This window comes from Pelodiscus sinensis, chromosome 18, assembly GCF_052426305.1.
Source record: "Pelodiscus sinensis isolate ZL-2025 chromosome 18, ASM5242630v1, whole genome shotgun sequence".
NCBI classification, from domain to species: Eukaryota; Metazoa; Chordata; order Testudines; family Trionychidae; genus Pelodiscus; species Pelodiscus sinensis.
In genome coordinates, this window is record NC_143069.1 from 29,779,762 (window position 1) to 29,795,808 (window position 16,047).

Consider the following 16,047-nt stretch of genomic DNA (forward strand, 5'->3'; position numbering starts at 1 on the left):
GGGCAAGATCTGAGCTTTCAGATGTGGGAGGCAGCCCAGTTCTGGTAGGATCATCTCCGGGGGTATCTGCGCCCCTCACTCCCACCCGCGTCCCTCGTCCTTAATGTGGAAATTCCCCAGCTGCCCCATTCCCCAAAAATACTCACATCCCTGCACCCCACTCTCCCTGGCCAGTGGCCGGAAAAGGAGACAGGTTGTTAGAGGCCAGAGCCCAGAGCAATTGAATCCTACACATCTCAGATCCAACTCCTCCATCCCAACTATATCAGCTCCCTCCCCTCCCTCTCCATAGGCACGTTCCCCTGTCTCAGCCCACCCTTCCCTCCCCCGTCCCTGGGTCATACATCTTGGTCTCAGATCCAACCCCATGGGCACACACTCTGGGGCTCTGTCTACACTGGTGAGTTCTTGGGCAAGTACAGCTGTTCTTGTGCAAGAACCCGCAGAGTATCCACACTGCCAGCCTGCTCTTGCGCAAGATTTACAGTACAGTGTCAAGAGACAGGGCTTCTTGCGCAAGAGCTCTTCCTCAAGACGAGCAGCAGGCTATCAGAGCTTTCTTGTTCAAGAGAACATCCACACTGCCATGCATGCTCTTGCACAAAAGCACATGGCTGTGTGGACGTGTTCTTGCGCAAGAACCCGTCAGTGTAGACATAGCCTGGCTGTGTAAGATACCCACCATAGAAGAAGATGGAGAGAGCAGAGGCCATGATGGGCTCCATAGTGCTCTCACCAACACTCCAGTGCCCAGCTCCACCCAGCCCCAAATAAAGATCTGAGTGGGTGGCTTCAGCTACAAGAAGCCAATAATATTTCAGCTCTTCTTGCATCCATCACGCCTTGTCACTAATCTGCAGGTGACATCTCGTGCGGTCACAGTAATCAGAGATCACTGCAAAACCAAGGAAATCCTGAAACCATCAGCATGTAGCTCCAGCTTGTCCATGTCTCTGTGGGAAGGGAGGGAGTTCTCTCTGCATGTGCCCTGCAGCCTTGTGGAGGGTGCACCAGGCGGGAGCCAGGTGACTACAAGGTCAGAGATTCAGTCTTTGACTGACCATTATTTCCATGAAGATTCCCCTCCCCCTTTCTTTCTTTCCAGGATCATGCAGCTGATCACTCATGTAAATAAAATTGGTACATGATCATGCCATTAAAGGAAGGTGTCATGAGGCCTGTTAGTGAGGGGGCAGAGTTAAGGTTGTTTGGAAAACAGTATGTGGCATTTCCTGGTTCTGGAGGGTTCCAGCTGCCCACATGCGACATGAGCCCTGCACCGAGCAATAAGGAACTTTGCTGCTCCTTGTGCCACAGCTGACCAGTGTTGGTGCCTTTACAGCATAATGCCTGGTTCTAAGGGTCTTCTCTCAGCCTGTGAATTAAATAAACCACGTTCAAAGGAAAATCAGAGCAGGAGGAATTCCAGCCAAGGTCCTCAAAGGGTCACCAGCGTGACAGCCCCTTTTGGGGGGGGTCCACTTTCTCTCAGGGCTTGAGGCCCTTCACCTCCTGGCCCGGCACCTCTCTGAGGCCCCAGCCTGTCTATGATGTGGGCACGTTCAGGGACCCCATTCCTAGAAGGAATAGTACAGCCCTCTTGTCCAGCCCAGAGCGACTCTCAGCAATGTCAAACAGGAGGGTTTATTGAGCTTTGAACCCAGCACAGGAACCCTCAGCCCTGCAGGCCTGGCTCCCTTCAGTCCAGCACATCTGAATCTGCCCCCCGTCCCATCCCTTTGTCCCAACTGATCCGGTATCTGTGTGCGAGGAGACACTGGGATGGTGAGTGACAAAAGGGAGATGTTTTGGCTTTGGAAAAATATATTTTTGTAAATAATTTTCATCCCAATGGATGAATTTTTCTGATTTCACAAATCAAACTTGTTTCACGTTCATGGGATTTTCCAACCAACTGTTTCCAGTCAACATTTCCCACCATCTCAATTGCTCAGTCTGTCCCTGCTGGGAAGATTTCTTGTCTGCTGGTTAGGGCAAGAATGAGACCAACTGGCTTTTCTCACTAGCTCTGTCCTCACCCTGCATCCTGGGCTTGGGCATTTCCCGTCTCTGCGACTCAGGACCCTAAGCTGCCCAGTGGGAGGAGAGACACTTGTGTGACTCCTAGCAGAAGTGAGTCAGGGCACAGAATGGGCATAAAACTCTGTGTGGAGGAGAAAGGGCCATTTCATGGTTCTGAGCGCCAAGGCATCTGAAATGTGCTCAAATCTCTAAGGCAGAGAATCAAGTAATGTGTGAGGACAAAGCCCGCAGTGGGGTGTGAGAGAGAGCCCGGGGGGCATGTTTAGGGTTTCCTCAGGGCTTCACACTCCTCACTGTCCTGTGGAAGGTAGAGCCCCTGGACCCTGGCTTTCCCTTCACAAGGGTTTGGCAAACCTCCTGGCTGCCAGGCTGAGACCTGCTGGCAGGATACTCAGACACCGACAGGTGCCAATACAGCTCAGTGGTGAGCCTGACAAGGAGGGTGAGAGGCAATTTTTCCTGGACTCTGGGAAAGGGAAATGGGAAGATCCATTTTCCATCCTGTGTCCCCAGGTGGGATCCCACTGGGCCCTCCTTGACCAGGGCAGTGAGTGCCAAGCAATGTTGGGCCTTTCCTCAGGCCCTCCTCTGTCAGGCCACTCCAGGCAAGAAAAACCAGGGGCTTTTCTTCCTCCAGGGCCAAAGGAAGGAGCTGAGACATGGAGCCAGAGCTCTGCCTGACTCAGTTGGGTGCTGACCACAGACCCCAGGCAGGCATGGAGAGAGAGAGAGACCCATAACCCACCCCCCACTATGGAAGCCAGAAGATGTTTCCGAGAGTCTCTGGTCCCTTCCTACAGCAACAGGAGGCTGCCCAAGGACTCAGCCCGTTCTCTGCTATGGGCACTGAGATACCTGGGAGGGAGGGGGTGGTCCTCACAGCCACACACTGCTCCCCACCAAGGACATTAGAGTGGGGAGGGACAAGGGATCTGTCCCCTTCCTGATGAGCTTTGCCTTGATCAGGGAGTCTGGGAGGATAGGACCAGCCCCGACATGGAAAATGGTCCCAAGCTGGAGAGACAGTGACAAGCTGTGACCTGCAGGACACACATTGTCCTGGGGGCACCAAGCCCCTTCACAAGCTCTGTGCTCCCTGACTCAGATATTCCTCCTCAGCACCATGTCCCAAGCCCAGGGGATGGGGAGGGGCCATTTGCACAGCCCAGTGACTTTGACCTGCCTCCCTCTCTTAATAGTTAATTTGGTATACTAATTTAGAATATATATATATAATCGTGTTGCATGTTTATAACTATGTTAACTACTTTAATGTTAAAAAAGTGATTTTATGTAAAAGAAAATGGAGTCGGTCCCTTTGACACTCTGGGCTCCATCTTGGGCCTTGCCCTCCCCCTTTGGAACATTCAGAGGCCGTTGGGGAACCGGTTCCGACCAGATTTTCCCGCCTTGGCGAGAGTTCCGCTCCCCTCAGGTGTGGCACCAAGAGGCCCATATAAGCCTGTGAGCGTTGCTGGTCCCTGTTCTGGGGCCAAATTAGAGCCAGTTCCCCTGAGAAGGGAAACGCCTCATCCCATTCTCTGACCCCCAGAACTAGCCTCTCTCTAGTTACATTACTGCACAGACAAAGCCACTGGGGATATTTTGAAAAGCTTCTAAGCCCTGGTTTGCATTTTCACTCACTTGCAAAAATATGGAGGTTTGCACATTTTTAAATTGTTTCATTTATTTACACATTCACAGTTGCAAGAAATTATGAAAGAGTCAGACAGTCATTTCTTAATGACACAACATTGTGATTCAAAAGCCGATAGCCTAATAGCCATTAAAGCACAAATTGTCAGAGACATGAAGTACAGTGCTATACACAGACAGACAGATGCACATTTCTAAAATATATAGTTAGAAAATACACAGCATGATCCCAAAATTAGTAAACTCAACAAAATGCTATTACACACTGCCCATTGCTTCCAGAGGACATCTTGGAGGGTGGTGGCAAAAGTGGGATTGCTCTCCCAAGGGCTTTCTGGCAGGCTTTGCCTTGCCTCACTGATAGCTGATCATGTCTATCCTGAACACATGGAGCCTTGAATGAGACCCACCAGAGGACTGGAATAGCTAAGCTGTCGCAGTTGTGCTAAGTTAGGGATGTGGCAAGGCAGAGAACCATGTTATGTCTCTGGTCAACCAGGCAGAGGGGACAACTCCCTCCCACTTGAATGGACTCTGGAAAAGTCTCCTGTGATGAGATGAAAATGGGACAGAGAAAATAGCTTGGGGGATTCTGCCCTCCCTGTTGCCTGGTGCAGCAACAAAGGAACAGCCCATGACATTACATTAAAAAATGGACAAAAGACATAGTCACACACTCAGGCTAGGTCTACACTGCCCCTTTCTGTCCAATAAAGCTACGCAAATTGCACACCACTCCCACTGAGGAGTCCATCAAAAGCATCCCAAGACCCCTAATCCCTTTGTCAATAAAGCAATATGAGAGAAAATATCATGTTGCCTCTTTAAATCAGTGATACGCCACATCTTTAACACGGTGTGCAGGTGAGGTCGCCCCATCCCAAGGATGATACATTGAAATTGTTAAAGATAAAGAAAAGGGCAACAAAGTGACTAGCGGTATGGAACAGCTTCCATATGAAGTGAAGACTACGACCTTTCTGCTTGGAAAATAGACAATTAAGGGGAGAAGAGAGAAGTTTATCAACTCATGACTAGTGTAGAGGAAGAAAAGACTCAGGTGTGTGTAGTTGTGGGTGTCCCTTCTGCTCTGCATATGTGTTAGTTTCACCAGCCCCATCCCTGAGGAGAAAAGAACCCAGGTATCCTGGTAGAGCTAAGGGTATGTCTACACGACCCTCCTAGTTCAAACTAGGAGGGTAATGTAGGCATACCGCACTTGCAAATGAAGCCCAGGATTTGAATTTCCCGGGCTTCATTTGCATAAGCGGGGAGCCGCCATTTTTAAAACTCCGCTGGTTCGAACCCCGTGCAGCGCGGCTACACAGGGCACGAACTAGGTAGTTCGAACTAGCGGGGTAGTGTAGACATACCCTACGTGAGAAGGTTCCTCAGGCACCTCTTGGGTGGAAAGTCCATGCCCAAGGGACCAATGTGTGCAATGCTGTCTGTGCAGCCATGGAGCCGCAGGCTGGTATCATTTGCCTCAAGCCAGGACCTTCCTCCCTGTCCTCCTCAGGGCTGCAGCCACGTCCTTATTCCTCAGGCTGTAGATGAGGGGATTCAAAGAAGGCGCCACAATAGTGTAGAAGACGGCCGCCACCCGGTCCTTCTCCTGGGTGTCACTGAAGTCTGGGTAGATGTAGGGTGAAGTCGTAGTGGCATAGAAAAGTATCACCACGGTCAGGTGGGAGCCGCAGGTGACGAAGGCCTTGCACAGGCCTTGGGCAGAGCGCAGGCGGGCCACAGCCACCCCGATGCGGACATAGGAGGCCAGGATGAAGGCAAAAGGGGTCAGCACCACCAGGAAGCCCTCAGTGTAGATCACTAGCTCGATGGTGATGGGGCGGGTACAGGAGAGGAGCAGAAGGGGCGGCAGGTCACAGAAGAAATGCTGCAGGCGGTTGCCACAGTAGTGCAGCTCGGCGATCATGATGGTATCCAACAGGGCATGTGGAATCACCACAGCCCACGAAGCAGCCTCCATCTTGAGACACAGAGACCGCGTCACCACAGCAGCGTAACGCAGCGGGTCACAGACGGCTACGTAGCGGTCGTAGGCCATTGCAGCCAGCAGGTAGCCCCCCATGTTTCCCATAGCCACACAGATGAAGAGCTGAACCATGCAGCCAGTGAAGGAGATGGCCCCATGCTGGGTCAGGATGTGCACCAAGGCCTGAGGCACGATGACAGACACCATGCACATGTCTGCTATGGCCAGCTGGCTGAGGAGGAAATACATGGAGGTGCGTAGCAGGGGGTTGGTCCACATCAGCCCCAGCAGCATGGAGTTGCCAAATACATTTACCAGATAGGTGGCCAACAGCCCTGCAAAGATCAGAGGCTGCAGTTCCTGGCGGTCAGACACACCCGAGAACACGAACTCAGAGACGGACGTCCAGTTGGCCTCGTCCATCACAAGGGGCCACAGCAGCACCTAAGTGGGGAGGAGAAAGGTGTTGGCAGTCATGTAACATGCTGATGTATTATGCAAGAGCTCTACAGATGTTGATTTAAATCTGTTGCTCGTTAGAGACTCCAGCAAACCCTCACTCATTTCTGGTACTGTTTACTGGCCTTCACTGGTAAAAATGCACACCTTATCTCTCCACTGTATTTGTCTAGCTTCTGCCTCCAGACCCTGCCTTCAGTCTTCATTTGTCTACCATATAAGTTCTCTATAAAGTTTTGCCTACTGTCGGCAAAATTAGGAACTGATAAACCCATAGCTGGAGGCCAGAGCAGCCCACCTACAGGGCAGTTTTCCTCAAAACAGGGATAAGTCTTGGAGGAATGCGTTTAGTCTGCGTTTATGCTGCTTACTATGTTGGGGTATGCCTACACTACGAAGTTAATTTGAACTTACAGCCGTTAGTTTGAATTAATTTTCATAGGCTTTACAAATGCAAACCACTAGTGCGAATTTAAATAGAACTAGCGGAGCGCTTAATTCGAATTAGGTAAACCTCATTCTTTGAGGACTAATGCCTAGTTCGAATTAAGTAGTTCGAATTAAGGGCTGTGTAGCCACTTAATTCAAACTAGTTGGAGGCTAGCCCTTCCCAGCTTGCCCTGGTGGCCACTCTGAGACAAGCCAGGAAAACTCTTCTGACCCCCTCCTGGCCCCGGAGCCCTTAAAGGTCTGGTACGGTGCCTGTGCCAGGTGTAAGCCTGTCAGCACCGAGCCAGCAGACCCTGCACCTGGCATGGCATGAGCCAGCCACCCACTGCCACCCAGCCCTCCACCTCTTCCCAGGACCAGGCTGGCAGCTCCCAGGAGCCTGCCCGGGGCCACAAGAGGCGGGTGCCCATGTGGTCTGGTGCGGAGATCGTGGACCTCATCGAAGTTTGGGCCTCCAATGTCCACAATCTCCGCTCTAGTCACAGGAAAGTGGCCGTCTAGAGCAGGATAGGTGCCAGCATGGCCACCAAAGGCCACATGTGAACCCAGGAGCAGGTCTGCATGAAAATCAAATTGGTCCAGTGAGACCCCGGACCCTGAGCCCTGAGCTTAGACCATAAGAACATAAGAACGGCCGTACTGGGTCAGACCAAAGGTCCATCTAGCCCAGTAGCCTGTCTGCCGACAATGGCCAACACCAGATACCCAGGAGGGGATGAACCAAAAACAATGACCAAGCCATTTCTCTCGTGCCATCCATCTCTAGCCTTCCACAACCGGAGGCCAGGGAGGCCAGGGACACCATTCCTACCCCCTGGCTAATAGCACTCCATGGACCCAATCTCCATGAATTTATCTAACTTCTCTTTAAACTCTTTTATAGTTCTCACCTTCACAGCCTCCTGTGGCAAGGAGTTCCACAGGTTGACTATTTGCTTTGTGAAGAAGAACTTTCTTTTATTAGTTTGAAGCCTGCTACCCATTAATTTCATTTGGTGTCCTCTACTCCTTCTATTATGGGAACTAATGAAGAACTTTTCTTTATGCACCCTCTCCACAGCACTCATGATTCTATAGACCTCTATCATATCCCCCCTCAGTCTCCTCTTATCTTAGCTGAAAAGTAACAGTCTCTTTAGCCTCTCTTCATATAGGACCTGTTCCAAACCCCTAATCATTTTAGTTGCCCTTTTCTGAACCCTTTCCAAAGCCAAAACATCTTTTTTGAGGTGAGGAGACCACATCTGCACACAGTACTGAAGATATGGCATACCACAGTTTTATACTTCCCCTCCTCCTTCTTCCCCTGGCTTCCCCCTTCCAGTTCCTTCCTCCCAGGTTTCCCCCTCCCCTCTCCCACCCTCTCTCTTCCCCTCTTCCACCTCCTTTTTCCAGTCTCCCTAGAGGTTAATCCTCCCCCTTTGTTTGTTAAGTAAAGAGAGTTTCTATTTTTGAACACACGTGTCCTTTATTTTTTACATCAGGAAGGGGGGCTAGATAGGGGTAAGTAGAAGGAGGTGAGGGAGGAATGGGGCACGAACCTCCGATGGGGAGGACTGGGGTGGCTCTGCGGGCTCTTCGGGGTGGAAGCTCTCTTGCAGGGCCTCCTGGATCCTGACAGCCCCCCAATTGACATCCCCGGATGGCAGCCTGTGGCAAGTGCAGCCGGGCTGATGGCCGAGTACTGTGATGTGCTGAGTATGGGCACTTAGGGCACTCCAAGACAGGACTGCTTTGCTGTCCCTCATCGAGATATACAAACAAGCGGGGAACCCTGAGAACCGTCTGTCTGGGGTGGGGGTCAGGTGCCTTTAAGCACAGCCCTCGGCTAGCCTGAGGCAGCAGCTCCACGCTCTAAGCCCTAACCTGATGCCCTTCTGGCACTGGTTCCGGCCAGCCTTAACTTCGGTTCAGGGTCCACTCAATGTGGCCATGCTAGTTAGAATTAGCAAACCGCTAATTCAAATTAGTTTTTAGGTCTAGATGCGTTAGTTAGAATTCTTTTAGTTCAAATTAACTAATTCGAGCTAAATTAGTTCGAATTAGCGCTGTAGTGTAGACATACCCTTGGTATTCCAGGCTATAACACAGTATGTAAGTTCTGCATTATAGCTTAAAAAATGTTCTGAACTTTGGAACCCTCCACACCACCCATCCAGAAGGAGTTTCCAAATCAGATGGGACACAAAGCAGAAAGCAGGACCCAGGGACAACAGAGACGGCCTTAATTACAACCCAAGAGACTGTGACTGAGAAAGCATTCATTAGCACTTAACTGAGACACCCCAAAGCTAGGAGATATGGGGGTCTCCAAGGGACATGAACTTCTGTCATCTTGAGAGGTCTCACACAGACCATCATCTGGAGGCCAGTTACTGACTCCAGTCTCAGGGTATGTCTACACTACAGCACTATTTCAAATTAACTTAATTAGCGCATCTATACACAAAAACTATTTAGAAATAGCATTTTGCTATTTTAAAATAGCACATCCACATTGAGTGGACCCTGAACCAAAGTTAAGGCTGGCCAGAAGCAGTGCCGGCAGGTCATCAGGTTAGGACTTAGTTTGTGGCGCTGCTGCCTGAGGCTATCTGAGCGCCGTGCTTTAAGGGACCCTAACCCCACCCCAGACAGACAGTTCTCAGGGTTCCATGCTTGCTTGTCTACCTCGATGAGGGACAGCAAAGCAGTCCTGTCTTGGAGTGCCCTGAGTACCCACACTCGGGACACCATAGCACTTGGCCACATGGAGCCAGAGCTGCCCCTGGGCACGCTGGTGCATCTTGTGGTGTGGTTGCCATCAGACCGGCTGCACTTGCTGCAGGCTGCCATCCGGAGGGTCCATCGGGGGGCTGTCAGGATCCAGGAGGCCCTGAGGGAAAGCGTCCACCCCGAGAAGCCCTCAGAGGCTTCCTGGTCCTCCCCACTGGGGGCTCGTGCCCCATTCTTCCCTCATGTCCTTCCACTTACCTCTCTCTAACCCCCCCTTCCTGATGTCAAATAAAAGACACATATGTTCAAAAATAGAAACTGGGTTTATTGAACAAAACTGGGGGCAGATGAACCTCTGGGGAGACTGGGAAAAGGAGGTGGGAGAGGGGAAGAGAAAGCATGGGAGAGGGGAGGGGGAAACCTGGGAGGAGGGAGCTGGAAGGGGGAAGAAGGGGAAGGGGAAGCTCTGGTCTCAGGGTTGGGCGTCTCGTCAGACCATCTTGACTTCCATGCTAACCTGCTCCTGGGTTCGCATGTGGCCTTTGGTGGCCAGGCTGGCAGCTATCCTGCCACAGACGGCCACATTCCTCCTTCTAGTGCAGAGATCATGGACATTGGGGGCATCCCCCCCCAAACCTGAATAAGGTCCATGATCTCCACCCTGGACCAGGAAGGCACCCGCCTTCTCCAGTCCCTATCAGGCTTCTGGGAGCTAGCAGACTGCTCCTGTGGAGTGGTGGAGGGCTAGCTGCCAGTGCCTTGCTGGCTCATGTTTTGTGGCCACTGGGTCAGGGGTCCCGGTAGCCACTGCTGGCATTGGGCTGACAGGCTTGGAGCTGGCACAGGCAGTGTGGCCAGGGTCTACCCCTTTAATGGCTCCAGGGCTGGGGTAGAGGAGAGTAAGTTTTCCTGGTTGTGCCCAGAGTGGCCACCAGGGCTCCCTGGGAAGGGCTGGAGGACCCCTATTTCGAATGAGGTGTCTACACAGCACTTAATTCAAAATAGATATTTCAAATTTGGTGTTACTCCTTGTAGAATGAGGTTTACTAAATTCGAAATAAGGGCTCCACTATTTCGAATTTATTTTGAAATAGCTGTTTGCCTGTGTAGACGCTATTAAAGTTCATTCAAAATAACTGCTGTTATTTCGAATTAACTTTGTAGTGTAGACATACCCTCAGAGGGTGTAACCATGTGGTAGAAACCACAAGGAGTCTATCTAGTCTGTGCATGCTGACTACTCAGAAATTCCAGGTCTCCTCCCTCTCAAAGGCCTAGTGCGCCTCAGTTTACCAGTTTGCCCTTAAACAATCCATCTCCTGGATACCATCTGTGAGCACTTCTGATGAAACCAAAGGTGCCTCATTAAAGAAAGTATGAGGGGTTTCCATGAGCAACAAAATGAGCAGTTACAAGCTAGAAGGAGAACCACAGATCACAAACCTTGCCTTCTCAATAGATTCTGCCCTGGCTAATTAAGACAGTTTCTCTCTTCTCCCCAAGATCAAACCATTGGAACCTGGTTCTTGTGGAGCTCACTGGGTCCTCAAGAACCAGGATTCAAATTTTCACAAAAGCCCCCTCACCAAGGACTTTTCCTCAGGGAATAGAGTCTTTCCCGACACTCTGCCATGGGAACTGTAAACTTTGTCATCATTGGTAGCCAGGAGTAGCACCTGCATGAAGTGACGTGTCTTGTGCCAGCACTTATGACTGTGTGGAAACACTGTTAACCAGTGGAACTCACTGGCCCATGGAGTCCAGGAGCAGGTCAGTTTTGCGAGGGGGCTGGAAACCTGTATTAAAGCTGATTGGATGCAGGCGGTTGCAATGCAGCGTGGATGCTGGCACTGCCAATTGGGATCCAGCATCCTAGAATTCCTGGGATTACCAAAGAGCGTAGACGCTCAAACCCTGCAGTAAGAAACCCAACATCTCCTCATTCCACTTGCACTATCCCTGCACTAACCCTGCTATGTAGATGGACCCTATCATGGCTCTCCTCTTCTCTCTGACATGAGTGCACTCTGCCAGCTCACCACCTGTCTGAAAAGCAAACTCAGTCCTGTCTCACGCACACACACACACACACTGGATGGAAAAGGGGAAACTAAGGCATACTTGGGCATCCTATGAAACCCATTACAAAAGTTCCCACTTGGTCACACTCTCACAGGTCAGGAGGGGTGAGCCTCAGTGGGACAGGAAATCCCACAGCCATGTGTGACAGCCCGGGCCATGTCTGGGCACAGCTGAGGGCATCCGCTCAGGGCAAATTGATCAACTTCGGGGCTCCTTACAGCCCCTGGACTGGTGACCTCTCCAAACAGGCCACAAACCAGTCCCACAGGGCCTTCAGCAGCCTGCCTGAAGCCTCACAAGCAAAACCCCTCCGACACCCCAGCAATATCCGTGCCCCAGATGGCCCCGGGCCTCATACACAGGTGGGGAGTCTTAGCACCCAATCCCACCTACCCCGAACAAATTCTGTCCGGTTCCAAGAAACCAGCCACAGATCCCTGGTCAATTCACCCTCTGGACCTTACCCACAAATCACGCTGAGCCAATCCTTTAGAATCTACCATCTAAAGGTTTATTACCACAAGAAAGAAAAGCATGAGAGTAAGGTTTTTAAAGGATAGTACATTACATGCATTGAATCTCCCAGTTCTCGATGCAGGCTCTAGCAGAGATGTTACAGCTGCTAGCTTAAAAGTCCTTGTTGCACATCCTAGGATCAGGATGGGTCCACAGTTCTTTCCGGCCCTTCGATCCCTGCACTGCTGCCTCTGGGATGAAGTGCTGAGCTGAGTACCAAGATGGAGTCCGCCACATGGCCTCTTTATACATCCTTCCTGGTCTCTTCTTGGCTGCAGCAGGTCACCTGGCCAGCAGCCTATCCCTGTGCTCCCTGCTGGCAGCCCTTAGGTGTCAGCCCTCATTCTTTAGGTGTGTCCAGGTTTGAGGGCAGAGGCCTGGAGGGGAGTCACCTCACTTAGTGTCTCTCTCTCCTCCAGCTGTGGGCAACCTCGGCCAAGATCAGGGCCAGCAGGACCCTGGTGCCCAGGACCAGATGGATGATGTTCCCCCGGGTATAATCTGGGGAGAGAAAGGGAGGAGGGGTGTCAACTTCAGAAGTGGAAAGGGGACATTGGGCACCCTACAGAATACAGCCCATCCCCTCTTCTAGCTAATCTATCCCCTCTCATCTCTCTCTGTCCCAGGGCAGCAGAACAGGAGGGCTGGAAACCATGGGACTCCCCATGTTTTACCAGCAGTTAGTGGGGAAGAGGGTATGGAGAGCAGTGAGTGGAGGGTAGGGCCCTGGTGGGAAAAGGTGGCCCGGGAGCAGGTCCTCCAGGGAAAAAGTGACATGGGGGCAGGATCTCTGTGTTTCCTGGGGGCAGAGGTTTGGGTGCAGGTTAATTCACTTGTTGTGGTGCCCATCCCTGCAATGAGTGGAGCGAGGTCTCAGCTTCCAAATGTGGGAGGCAGCCAAGGTCTGGTAGGATCATCCCTGGGGAGATCTGTGCCCCTTGCCCCCATCCACATCCCTCGTCCTTAATGTGGAAATTCCCCAGCTGCCCCGTTCTTCACAGATACTCACATCCCGGCACCCTGATCCACCCGGCTACCCGACAGCCTGGAGAGGAGACAGGTCGTTAGGGGCCAGAGCGCAGAGCAACGAAATCCTACAGACCTCAAATCCACACTCTGCCCCCTGGACGAGGGATGTAGTAGTGCAGTCGATTAACCGGTTAACTAATAAGCAAAAGCTTGTAGGTTAATGCTGTAGACCAGTGTTTTTCAACCTTTTTTATACAGTACGCTATTCTTTAAAAAAAAGTATAAGTTTTTCTGAAAAAACTCTGTAGTGTAAACATAGCAGAGATGAGTCTCTGGCCCCTTCCTAGAGAAACAGGAGGCTGACCAACGACTCGGCCCTTGCTATGGGCACTGAGATACTTGGGGTGGCGGTCCTTGCAGTCACCTCCTGCTTCCCACCAAAGACGTTCGAGAGAGGGTGCGGGGTCTCTGCCCTTCCTGCTGAGCTTTGCCTAGATCAGGGGCTCTGAGAGGATGGGACCAGTCCAACATGGAAAATGGTCCCAAGCTGGAGAGACAGTGACAAGCTTGTGACCTGCAGGACACACATTGTCTTGGGGGCACCAAGCCTGTTCGCAAGTTCTGTTCTCCCTGAGTCAGATATTCCCCCTCAGCACCAGGTCCTAGCCCTAGGGAATGGGGAGGAGCAATTTGCACAACACCTGGACCTTCCCAGTGACCTTAACCTGCCTCCCTCTGTTAGTTAATTTGGAATGCTAATTTAGAATATATATATAAAATCGTGTTGAGTGCTTATGACTATATGTTAACTATCTTAATATTAAAACAGTGATTTTTATGTAAAAGGAAATGGAGTTGGTCCCTTTTGACACCCTGGGTTCTATCTTGGGCTTTGCCCTCTCGCTCTGGAACATTCCAAGGCTGTTGGGGAACCGGTTCCAACCAGATTTTCCCCCCTTGGCGAGAGTTCCACTCCCCTCAGGTTTCCCGCCAAAAAGCCCATATAAGCCCGTGAGCGACGCCAGACTTGGCTGTCAGCCCCAGAGGCAGCAAGAGTGCGGGTCTCCTCTGAAACTCCTCCCCAACAGCACCTGTGAGGGTAAAGGAACAGACACCCCACCCTTCCCCATCAGCTCATCTAGCTCCCTGAACTATCTGCAGCTCTCTTCTCTCCCTGAATAACATAGAAGGACTCCTCAGCTGTCCTCCCCAAAGGCGCTGTGGGGCCCACAGGTTGCAGGTCCTGAGCACCTTTCAAGCAGCAGTCACCATCAGATCTTTGGATCCTTTCTCTCCTTACCTTGACTTATCCGATGTGGCCAGGATTTACCCAGCTGGGTCTTGGTTTTAAGCCCACACGATGAATTTCTGTAACACAATTTTCTTTGTTGTTTGACTGACTTGTATGTTACTTCTGTACCCCAAATCACTGAGGGTATGTCTACACTACCACCCTAGTTCGAACTAGGGTGGTAATGTAGGCATACTGCACTTGCAAATGAAGCCCGGGATTTGAATTTCCCGGGCTTCATTTGCATAAGCCGGGCGCCGCCATTTTTAAATGTCCGCTAGTGCAGACTCCGTGCCGCGCGGCTACACGCGGCACGGACTAGGTAGTTCGGACTAGGCATCCTAGTCCGAACTACCGTTACTCCTCATTCCCAACACGGTGCCCGCGGGCATTTGTGTGCACCTGCCAAGTGTTCGGGGCTGGCCTGGCCCCGAGCATGTGGCGCATGCGTGGTGCCGGAGCCGGCCCCGGGCGCATAGTGCACGGTGAGTGCCGGCCACGGGAGCGCTGCGGATTGGCCGCCCACGCTCTGGGCGCGCAGCGCATGGGGGGAGTGCCGGCCCCGGGAGCGCGGCGCTTGGGAGGGGCGCTGGCCCCAAGCATGCCGTGCTTGGGGGGGGAGCACCAGCTCCAGGAGTGCGGACCCTGGAAGTGGCACCGCCCCGAGCGCGCGGCGCAGGAGGGGGCCCCGCCCCCGGGCACGTGGCTGTGGGGGGGGCCCTACCCCCGGGCACGCGGCTATGGGGGGCCCCGCCCCCGGGCACGCAAGTGTCCCCACCCTCTGGCACCAGGCGGGTGAACAGCCACGCCCCCTGGCGCCCAGCAACTTCAAATGGTTGGGGACCACTGCTCTGGCTAATTTAAAGCCTCAGGAGAGGACCTGCCAGGAGTCCCTTGGTTGACGGAGCCGATGCTGGCGACCTCGATCCTCAGGTCCTTCCAGACCTTTGGAGAGGAACAACCAGGCATCCCTGGATGAAGACGGAATAGGGTGCGACGACTGGCCTTCCGCACGGTCCTTGTCCTTCTTCCTGCGCTTCGGAGAATCTGGACGGCGATGGAAGCTAGACTGTCTATTCTAATCCTATTCTAAGCTTAACCTAAAATAAAAACCTTAACTAATTCGCGACGCGCCCGACGAACAGTCTCGACGACGGTCGACATGCATAGACTGACGTGAGCCTGACGAACAGACACGACAACAAAACACTAATCTATCTAGCTACTAAACTAAGCTAAACTAAACCTAAGGAAAGGAAGGAGAAATGAACCTCGCTCATACCAATAGACCTAGGACCAAGACTCTAGACCTTTCTCATACCCTCTCACTCTGCCCCGTTGCCAAGTGCTTGGCCTCAAGGTGGCACTGGGGGTGTCGGCCATTTCCACCTAGCACTGTGTGAGGGTGACACCACCCCTGGGGCTTCTGAAGCTGGGCACCTGTGCTTCTTGGGACCCCACACCCCTCAGAGGACTGGGGAAAGAACCCAGGAGTCCTCGCTCCCAGCTCCTCCACTCCAACGTTGACCCCTCATTCTCCACTCCCCTCTGCAAGCCTGGTTTTCAAGTAGGTTAGAGGGGGTATGTCTACACTACCCTCCTAATTCGAACTAGGAGGGTAATGTAGGCATACCGCACTTGCAAATGAAGCCCAGGATTTGAATTTCCCGGGCTTCATTTGCATAAGCCGGGCACCGCCATTTTTAAATCCCGGCTAGTTTGAACCCTGTGCTGCACGGCTACACGCGGCACGGAGTAACTAGTTCGGATTAGGCTTCTAATCCGAACTAGCTGTACTCCTCGTGGAATTAGGAAGCCTAATCCGAACTAGCTACTCCGTGCTGCGTGTAGCCACGCGGCACAGGGTTCGAAC

The 16,047-nt window shown here is 52.2% G+C and overlaps 1 protein-coding gene across 1 annotated transcript; it reads right to left on the bottom strand.

Annotated features, from left to right (window-relative positions):
• Positions 1 to 5,185: 5,185 nt before the first annotated feature.
• On the bottom strand, positions 5,186 to 6,115 carry LOC102462893 (olfactory receptor 1f45-like). The gene has a single exon (XM_006117274.3). It carries the CDS (start codon positions 6,113 to 6,115, stop codon positions 5,186 to 5,188), a length of 930 nt encoding a protein of 309 aa, XP_006117336.3.
• Positions 6,116 to 16,047: the final 9,932 nt, after the last annotated feature.

What these genes read in the sequence shown, in the direction of transcription:
- LOC102462893 (XM_006117274.3), bottom strand. Translation starts at nt 6,115, where the DNA reads ATGGACGAGGCCAACTGGACGTCCGTCTCTGAGTTCGTGTTCTCGGGT.